General features: G+C 39.8%; 1 protein-coding gene across 5 annotated transcripts in view; it reads right to left on the bottom strand.

Moving 5' to 3' along the window:
• The window catches only part of acss2 (acyl-CoA synthetase short chain family member 2), a 45,948-nt gene extending 39,326 nt beyond the window's left edge, over positions 1-6,622 (bottom strand). For 4 of the 5 annotated variants that reach the window (XM_037977084.1, XM_037977082.1, XM_037977085.1 and 1 more), the window contains exons 1-3: positions 6,259-6,622; positions 5,779-5,963; positions 1,482-1,677 (exon numbers count right to left, since the gene is read on the bottom strand). In XM_037977084.1, the coding sequence (XP_037833012.1) occupies positions 1,482-1,677; positions 5,779-5,905 (323 nt within the window). In that variant the 5' untranslated portion in view covers positions 5,906-5,963; positions 6,259-6,622. The remainder of the gene's footprint in view (positions 1-1,481; positions 1,678-5,778; positions 5,964-6,258) is intronic. The other variant, XM_037977081.1, reaches the window with a different exon arrangement.
• Between the last annotated feature and the right edge of the window lie 4,148 nt (positions 6,623-10,770).

Genomic DNA, 10,770 nt, shown 5'->3' with positions numbered 1-10,770 from the left:
TTTTTACCCAAGCCCCCCACCCTCCTGCCTACTTGCACTGAGCGAGCGGTTTTTTAAGCGTATGCTCCTGTGTTTCTGAGTAAACATAGGGTCAAAGTTCTTTTTTTAGCTCATCCTTCCTATTGTGTCTTTCTCTTCCAAACTGCAAAAGGTAGCGCGAGTGTCTTGCGAATGACCTGAACTCCTGTTTAACCCATGTCTGTAACGTATGTCCTTCTCCTGAACAGAGTGTTCTTAACTGTATTTCGTTCTGCACTGCATTTCTGATGTTGTGTGTGAATGACAATAAAGCTGATTCTGATTTTTTTTTTTTTTTAAATGGCAACTGTGCAACTAAAGAACTAGGAAAATAAAGAACAATTGTCACTCCAGTGTTGCTTTAAACGACTTCTGAACAGCTGTAAATGTGATCAAAGAGTAAGACCTGTGATTAGGATGTGCCTTTTGATTGCTTAATTTATAAGATAATTTACCAAACAGCCAAACATAATAAAGTAGCTCAATTTTAAACCAAGTCAGACATAAGTTTTTCCCTCACAGAGCAGCTGGTGGAGTCTCTCAGCTCCATGACGCCACAGACGATGCTGTACAATAAACGATAAACACAAACTCCCCAAAAAAATTAAACCACTGTTCTTGTTTTATTTATATTACTGTTATCAAAAAAATGTTGTGGAAGTTGTTTCTTAACCCCCGTAGAGCTCACAAACCATCTTTCTCTCATGCTCTGCTCCATGAGGCATGGCTGATGTAAAGGCTTACATCAAGTCAAGTCAAATTTATTTATATAGCACTCTTCATCAACAAAGTGCTTTACAACATGTGAACTCAAAAATACAGACATAACAATATCTAAAATATGAGCTAGGATAATCTAAATGAAATCACAAAAACACACACAACAACAAAGTTCAAACTAAACTAAGGTACCAGAAGGCCATCAAATACTTGCTTTTTAAAAATAACTAAATAAAAATGCATTCTTCTCAGCTGCCTTAATGAAGCCACAGCCAGCTGAAATTCCTAACTGAAGTGAGAATAATTTTCTGTGGTGACACCTTCCCAATGTGCACTGTTGCAGCTTTGTGGAGCACCGGGACTACCACAATTAGGAAAATAAGTTGTTTCAAGACATATTGTTTGGAGTTTCCACCTTCCAAAAATACTGTGTGCTGTGTATTAGAAATTACCCACATGTCTGTTCTCAGTGCCACAAAGCTGCCAGTAGCTTCTTACATCAGCCCAGAACTGGTTGCCCAGATTTGGCATCTCTCTTGTCAAAGGTCAGTTGTAATTTTGGTCACAATCAACTATTCCCACAGTCGTATGAAGAGGATATTATCAAACCAAAAAGCTCAAAAACTCCTGCATGAATGCATCACCAGTTGTTGGGTTTCGGCCTGATGGTGGCCAATGAAAATGAATTTTGTAGGACTCTGCATACATGAGACCAACACGTGCACACACAGAGACATACTAACCAGAGGAAGGCAATTTTATCAGCAAGTTTCTTCTCGTGAACATTGCGGTCGAGGAGGTTGTAGCAGATGTTTGTAGTGGCTCCTTCCATACACTTAATAAAGATTTCTCCTTTGGTCACATCAAAGTTGTAGTCCAGGAACTGCCCCGTGTGTTTGTTTCTCCAAAAGAAGTCCTTGGCAACATCACCCCAAAACTCTACCAGACAGAAGAAAGGAAAATTAGAAAGACAAACAGGTGTGTATTTTTACAACAAAAGATCCAGATGTTTGTTCCTCGAGACTTCAAAATGTCTTTAAAGTAACATAAAAAATATGTCATTATAATTTAGGGTGCAAAATGTTTTAAAACTTGTTTTTACTACATTTGAAGTGCATCTATAGTGGCAGACAGCCCTTTCCTCTACATCCCAGAACAAGTCGGGGTAAAGCTCGTGATCAGGGAAAGGTGAACAGGGACAAAGTAACTGCCTGATGTCAAAGTGATGGACTCTAAAATCATCAGGTAGGCCACACAGCTCACTAAAAACTAATATTCCAATCACCATTGTAGGGTGGATAAACTAGATTGAATAGTTTTGTCTGTGGGAAGCACTGAAGATCGTGTACTACAACTTTTTAATGAATGAAAACATTTCCTATCAAATCAAATTTATTTATTTATAAAGCACATTTAAAAACAACTGTTGTTAACCAAAGTGCTGCACACATAAACATTCAATACAAACATTATACAAAAATATAATAACATTACAATTCTCAGAATGTATTAAAAGCCAGTGAATATAAATGTGTTTTAAGAAGAGATTTAAAAACACCAAGAGTTGAAGCCTGTCTAATATGAAGGGGCAGCTGATTCTACAGTCTAGGAGCGACCACTCAAAACGCCCGATCACCTCTGTGGACCAGCCTGGATCTTGGGACAACTAGCACAAATGTGATAGGAAATGTTTTCCTATCACAGGACATCAAACAACAAAGTTGCCATAATCTTTCATGCTTTCATAAAAACCTGCACTTTAAAAAGAGCAGCACAGATTATCAGTCGTTCAGATCTTAGCATTAGAAAGCAACTTTACTGAAGATGATCATGAATGAAGCCGGCCACGTCCTGCACAGACAAGCAGCGCGGAACCAAAAGAGGCACAAAGGAAAACTCGGCTGCTTTTATGTGTTGGTGTTTTATTTGTGACAGACATCTTTGTCATACCTTTTCTCAAAACAAGGCAAACGAACTCAATTTAGAGATTCTCTTTACACTTAAGAGTTCTCCTGAAATTAATTCCTACTTTGTTGCTTTGGCATTTAAATCCCACAGTTGGGTGGTTGAAGAAAGCATACGTCATCACTTTGTCACATTATTCACGTCATGTTGAGCCGCAAAAAAGGCCTACGTTTTCACATGCCCACCATTTTGACCCTGTTAAAACCTTGGCACAACGGGGGTGGGTTGGCTTGCAGCTGCTACCAGTTTTATGTGTGTGTGTGTGTGTGTGTGTACATGTAAGTTGTAAGTGTGAGGTTTGGTCAGGTAGAGATGGCCCAGATTATTTTTTTTAAGTGGCCAAACTGGTCAGCTGATTAATCAGGCTGTGGTTGATTGGTTAAGTGTGTATGTGCAGTGATTCAGATTTCATTTGTCATAAAATAAAGTCATTGTAATAAACAAATAAATAATCATAAAGGTTTGATGTTTATTCAAGAGAAATGAGGAATTTGTGATTAGAAACATGGCACAAGCCCAAGTTGTTGCAGCCACTAACATACAGGTATGCACAGCAGCTGGGTGTTCATGTTGATGCAAGTTGCTGAGAAGAAAGCAACAAATTGCATCATTAAAGAAATGAAGAACTAGGCTGTCCAACCCTTACTTATTGTCGGCTTTATCACCCGTAGTAAGATCCAGCCTCTGCTCTCTACAAGATCAAATTTAGAAATGTATAATTGCCTCCATCTGGTCAGAGCAGCCCTTCTGCCGATATCAGCCAATCAGATTTAATGCTTTTTCATGCCTACTTAACATCATGTTTTAACATTTTTAATGCCATCTATGGTGAATGCATAAATTGCACAAGTTTTCTTAAATGCCATTTTTTCTGCAATCAACAGTGAATGCAGAAACTAGTACCCATTTTTCCTTTAAAGAAAGATAAAATCATGTTTTAGTTCACAAGTTTTTCCTTACATTTCTGACTGAAGCGAGCGTCTCAGAACCAGAAGAGGCGTGGACAGCGCTGCCACACATACAATAATTATTGTATTTCTACAATAACCCATAAAATCCCAAGCATCGAAAAAAGAAACTTTATTGAGGGAAGCCATCCTGAGACCAGAGGCCTGTTTCAGTAGTTGCTGTTGCTGTTTGTTCTTAATAATTGTGGGCAAATAAATCACTGAGTTGTGATTCTAATAAACCTGTAAAGCTGTTTTTTCTTCATTATTAGAGGCATTCAGTGGTTCAGGTGGGTTGGTTGATGTTAATTCCTAGAATAGAAACTATATTTGAAAATATTTATAAAGGCAGGACCCTGATACAACCCTGGCAACAATGATGGAATCACCATTCTCTGAGGATCTTCCTTCAGAAAAAAAGCAGATCACAGACATGACAAAAGGCAACTTTCACTCAAAGAAATTAAGACAAATAACTGTGGTAGCCAGTAACAGTTGGATTTTTAGAACAAGCTCAGGGAATAAATTATGGATTATGTGGTATCATTTTATTTTGTTGTATTTATCTGCCACACCTTTAAAGGCCGGTCCATGAAAATACTGTCTGATAATGAACCGGGTCGTGGAGCTAAAAAGGCTGGGCGCCGCTGCGATACGTCAACATTTCCCGGGTCATGGAGCAGAACTCAGCTGGCATCGAGCACTAACGATAAACATGATGAACTGACTCAGTTTAGAGATTAACTACATTTTTAAACTAAACAGAAAGTTGTTGTGCGTCATCATCCGTCTTCTCTCAGTAATAAACCTGTTTTTTGTTGTTTAATCCCAGGACTGACTGGTTTACCTTTCCACGTGTGGACCGGGTCAGCTCTGTTTCACAAAGGTGCTTCAACCTCTCCCCGTCAAAGTCCGTTCACAACTCACATGAAGGTGTCTGCATCCTGACTTGTCCCAAATATTCTTTCTTACAAACGCTGCAAAATCCTTCACCACCTGAGCATCGATGGGCTGCAGCCATGCCTTAAATCTGAGCTGAAATTTATATTTGTCTCTGCTCCTGATGTTTTCATGTTTTCTGCCCAACACGTGATCTTCCTACAACTGTTCACAGAACAGCCAGAAACAATGACCAGAACGATAATGTATATTACAGCAATAATTCATAACCAAAGTCCCCTGATGAGAGAGTCCTGATGAATGATTTCCAAAAATTGATCATCTAATTTTTCTGAAAAACTAATAAAAAAAATTTTAATGCCACTGAGATTCAGATTTCATGCTTTTTAATGTTATTTAAAGCCTTAAATTTAGAAAATTCATTTAATAACTTTTAATGCCCCACAAAACCCTGCTTCTCCAGACTGATCACATGAATCCATACAAACCTGAGCTAAATCATATTCACTAGCTATCGCCTGCCGACAAAGGTGAAAGTGATAATGTTTTTGCCTTGGTCTACGTGCATGTGTTTGTTTCTCTGTAGTGTTAGCAAAATATCTCATGAACTACTGGTCATATTTTAATTAAGCTCTCAGAAAATAATAATTGGATGTACATCTGCAGAAAAAACAACTAAATGGAAATATTGTGTCTTTTCCTGACATTTTCTAGAGCCTGAAGAACAATAAAAAGTGACAAACACATGTGTACTACTGCTTCAATAAACAGAGCCAAAATGTGTTTATGTTTACAGTGAAGTGAGTTATAGATTGGATAAATGATGAATGTCTTTGTTCACCGCTGGGTTTTACCGTTTAGAGCTAAATCATCTTTAAAATGTTTGCAGAAGAATAAATATATCCAAACAATATTACTAAATTAGTAAAACAATTTTACTGAGTAAATGTATGAAGCAGCAGGTCAATTTATTACCATTATTTTGATAATTAGTGAGAGAAAACAGCATTAAAAGGGTTTTTCTACTGAACACAACATGATTTTCAGTTTTTGAAAGCCATTTTATGCCATCGCTGGTTTGTTTTTGACTGAAATGCTCATATTAAACAAAACTAATTTAGTAAGTAAAGACCAATGGACACATAAACCTGAAGGTTTTACTCTAAAGACTGCGAGACTGTTTGCAACTTTCATGTTGTCCGAGCTATCAGTGCATGCTTGGACCTACCTCCTGGATTCTCGACAGAGTGAATGTAGAGCTCCTTGTATTTATCAAAACTGGGGACGTGAGCCTCCTTCTTTAAGTCCTCCGACCCGAGGAAGACGTCTTCCTTCGGGGCTTTGTCGGGAATCATGCTTGCTTCCGTCTCTCCAGGATCGTAGATAAGAGACGCTGAGGAGACACGCTGCTTCCTTCAAATGAACACAGACCGAAGTTTGAACCAATGCTTTCAGATACTCTGAGCAGCAGAAACAAGGCTAGATAGCAGGCTAATGCTCCTCAGAGTTTTAATAGAAGGAGACTGGACTTTGCTTAGATTTAATGGGATGGCCAATCTCGCACGAATAAAAAAAAAAGATCGCTAAATTAGCGCTCAGGCTAGTAATGGCAACATTCATTCAGACTTCCTTGTTTCACAAAACGAGGTTTGTCACCTTTTACAATCAAACTAAACATCCAACAGATATAAATGAACCTCCGACGTACAGTTGCGACTGTGCAGTAAATCCCAGACCAGTTCTGGTGGAGGTTCGGGAGCCTTTGGTCGCTCCAGGTAGTGAAAGTCCTCCACAAACGTAGAAGAAGGGTGAGAGTATCTGGTTAAGCTAACAAGCTAAACTAGCTCACTCCAGGAGGAAAAAAACAAGCTGCAGTTTCGCGTTCGAAAATAACTTTTTGCTTTAGCTTTATTGGCTAAGTATTTATTTAATTATAAAATAAAAACCTGCTTTAATTCACCACAATATCGTTTACTGCCCCAGGCAAACTAAAAATATGTTGTTTATGCCCTACTGCTGACACTTAGCCGTTTCTTCTTCTTCTTCAGTGTTTGTTGTACGCGTGAGGTGCTGGACTCTTGGGCCCTAATGACAACCAATCAGAGCCCGCGGTGCCTTCACGTACTGCTCGAAAGCTCGGAATTCACACAACTCGCCATTTTTTCGGTCAAATATCCAACTTCAATGTGACATTGAAAGGCCTATAAAGTCCAGTGAAGCGATGACATTCAGTCATTTTTCCTTTCAGATTCCTCAGTTTTATCCAGACAGAGAGATGAAACTGTACTCATTCAAGTATATCAGTACTATATCGCCTGCAAAGACACGCAGTCATGTTTCTGCTTGTGTGTCTGTGTGTGTAGGCATTTGTCTGTTAACAAAATATCTCATGAACCACTGCGTTGATTTTAATGACATTTGCAAGATATCATCGTTGGCTGTACCTCTGCAACTGATTACATTTTGGAGTCAATCCAAGTCAAAATGGCTGCCACAGCCGTTTTACAGATATTGAGCTAAATATTGGTGTGGTGGTAGCTGAGCATCATCCCCAACACATACAGTACTTTCAGCATGACACAATGGACTTAATCTTTGCTTAAAACTTTAGTATTATCTGTTAGTGTCAACCTTCTTTGTCTGTTAGCAGAATATCTCCTGAATCATTGTATGGATTTTAATGAAGCTTTCTGAAAGTAACCATTGGCTGTACATCTACCACAGATTAACTCTGGACTCACCCCAATTCAAGATGGTTGCCACAGCTAATCAACATTAGCAAACGCAAAATGTTACAATGTTTGCCTTGGTCTACGTGCATGTGCAAATCTCAGTGTTACAGATATTTAGCTAGAGTTTGGTGGAGTAGTGCCTGACAGTCATCCTCATTGTGGAACATTGTTTAAAACTTTGGCATTCATTTTGAGCATTGACACTGTCTGTCTTACAGCAGGATATTATATGAACCAGTAAACAAACATGAATGAAACTCTCTGAAAGGAATTATTAGACACACATCTACAACTAATTAACTTTCCTAGTCAACCCACTTCAACCTTACCCAACATAAAATGGGTTATTTAGTCAACTTTACAGACAATGACATAAAGTCTATGTGGTAGTGATTGATATTCAAAGTGCTACACATCAGCTAAATCTTGCAATATCACAAGAGATTAGATCTCGTCGAAGGATGATCTCAGGTTAAAACTCTGGCACCAAAGGCAGCAGGTCATGTGCTTGGCCTTTTTTAATCTTTGCTAGCCTGTGTGTTTTAATCTAACTTTACTTTCAAGATAAAGCAGTACAATGTCTCTGGTGCAAAACTTCATGAAAAGAAGGTCCTAAAGACAGAAACAAAATGATACACGTCACAGTTTTAGAACAACAATGCAAACTTATAATCAGTAATAAAACAAAACCATGTTCTAAACTGAGGCTGAGCGATGAGTCACAAGAAGGACATGTATGGACAAATGATGCTAACATTGCATAAATTAACAGACTTTCTGTGAAACATCTCTAAAAATACAAGCAGCAAGCCTCTGCTCTTCTTTTACCAACAGTCTGTAAATGTCTAGGAGCTGAGAAGAGCAGCTGTTGGAGTTTTTGGAGGGAATCGTTGTCCCATTTGTGTCCCATGGAGGATTCTAGCTGTACAACAGTCCTGGGTCTTTGCTGGATTATTCATTTTAAGATGCATCAAATGTTTTCAGTGGGTGAGAGGTCTGGACTGCAGGCTAGAGGATTCAGCACCTGGACATTCTGTTATAAAGGATGCAGTTTGTGTCTGATCACCTCATTCCTAATCCTGTCCATCCTCGTCACTCCCAAGGAGAACCTCAACATCTTCAGCTCTGACACTTCCTGTTCTGTCTCCTGTCTTTTTGTTCGTCCCACTGTCTCCAAACTGTACAACATGGCTGCTCTCACCACTGTCACAAAACACTCCAGAACCTTTTCTCCATCCTGCCTGGACTCTCTTCTTCACCTGTTTACCACACTCCCTGTTTTCCTGGACAACACGGAATTACCATAAATTACATACATGCAGAAAAAAATGAATAAATGCAAAAAGAAATCTGCCCTGCCTTAAATGAATTACTGTAAATTGTAGGAATACTGTGCTGAATTCAAAGAGCTACTGTAAGAGTTACTTGGAACTGCTACATCTATCACCACTGCTTTCTTCTGTATCATATCTATCACCATAATGTCCAGTTGGTCAGCTATCACCTGTTTCTCAGTCTGGATCTGGACGTCCCACAGTATCTGAGCCCTGCCATTTTTCACCATCCTTGATGGAGTGAAAGCCTTCTCCAGTCCATACTCTGTACAGCTGTTCCTGTACTCTGTTCCAGCCACTTGGTTATGGGGTTCCATGTATGCTTTGCCTGCCTGCATCTTACATCCTGCTGTGATGTGCTGGACTGTCTCAGGGACATCTTTATACAGCCTCCATCTTGGGTCCTGTCTGGTATGATAGACCCTGGCCTTTATTGCTCTTGTGCTGCCATGACAGTGCCTCTGTGCTGAACTTCAGTCTACCCTTTCTAGCCATTGGTAGGATTTGTTGATAACAGCCTCTTTCTCAATCTATCGGTGGTACATGCCATGTATGTGAGATACGTGCTGTGAGACATTCACCTAACAGATCATCATTGGGGGCTTCCTTCCAGATGTACTCCATGATCTTGGTTGTTTCGTCCTATATAGTGGCTCTTATGTCTCCGCCTCCTTCCTTTCTCTTAGTGTACAGTCTCAGGGTGCTGGACTTGTCTTGATGTCAGTAGCTTCTGTCTCCTCCTTTGGCTGGGTTATTATACCAGCAGGGTATCTGATGACTGACAGTTCATACATGTAGATGGCTTGGACTTTGTTCTTACCGTTCAGCTGGCTCCTCAGGATCTGCCTGACTCTCTGTACTTGATTGTGGCTGACTTCCTTGTGGCCTCATCCTGGTTGCCATTTGTCTGCGGGGTTCCAAGGTACTTGTAGTTGTCATGGACATCTACAGCACGTGTCAAACTCTGTTCCTCGGGTCCGCTCTCCTGCATGTTTTAGATGTGTTCTTGCTTTAAATGGATGACTTGTTGCCGTGCTCGTGGAGAACCTGATGATTTGGTGAGGAGCTAATCAAACCATTTGAATCAGGTGTGTTGGAGCAAAAACACCTAAAACCTCCAGGACAGCGGCCCTCGAGGCCTGGAGTCTATAATATAGAGTGTCACCTTCACCCTTCAGTTGGGATCACCTTGCCTCTCTTGGACACCATTCGGCTGCACTTATCAAATCTGAATGACATTCCAATGACCTGATTGTATATCCTGGTGAGGTGGATCAGTGAGTCGATGTCTTGTTTTTTTGGCATACAGCTTGATGGCCTTCATGAACATAGGAGACTGTTGTTCCATGTAATACTTCAGTACTTACACAATCAATACTTTCCCGAACTTCCAGCAGCTTCTTCAGTGTTGCTGGAGGCCTCTGCAGCCTCCCTGACCAATTTCTGTCTTATGTTTTCATCAGTTTTGGAGGGATGTCCAGTTCTCTGTAATATCCCTGTTTTCAGTGTTTCAGGGAAACATTTGGTAACCTTCTCCTAGCTGATACCTTTTAATAGTGAGATTCTTTTGATGCTCTTTATGAACCTTGGATTTTGCTGTCAGATGAAACATCAGAAAACTCCTGCTGGAGCAGCTGAACTTTATTTCAGGTTGATCGGAGTCACTTTAACTGACAACAGGAATGAAATCAGAAGGTGCTTCAACAAATTATTAGTTTAAGGGTGTGAACATTTATGCAACCGGTTTTTCCCTACATCAACTTTTGTCCCCCTAGTTGAGTGGTCAGGATATGTCACATTAAAAGCAGAGAAAGTTTTTTAAATAATTTGATGGTTTTATTGTTTTACATCACAAAAACCTGACATTTTGAACAGGAGGTGGTGTATACATGCATCTACAGTATTTAATGGTTTTATTTCATTTTTTACTTCTGTTTTTTAGGAAATCCCCATTAAAGACAATAAATCCTAGGATCAGAGCCGGCCCAAAGCTGTTGAGGTACATTTGGCACTGATGGCTCCTTTCAATGAAGACGAGGTTGGAAACACTGCTGCTGCTGGAAATGTTGACGTTTGACATGAATCTTATGGGTTTCAGCTTGGACCACACTGATGAGCTGAACTAAAGCCAATGAATGAAAAGAAGAGACTATG

This window comes from Kryptolebias marmoratus, linkage group LG8 (assembly GCF_001649575.2).
Source record: "Kryptolebias marmoratus isolate JLee-2015 linkage group LG8, ASM164957v2, whole genome shotgun sequence".
NCBI classification, from domain to species: domain Eukaryota; kingdom Metazoa; phylum Chordata; class Actinopteri; order Cyprinodontiformes; family Rivulidae; genus Kryptolebias; species Kryptolebias marmoratus.
The sequence above is the reverse complement of the archived record's forward strand: the minus strand, read 5'-3'. Positions and strand labels throughout refer to the sequence as shown.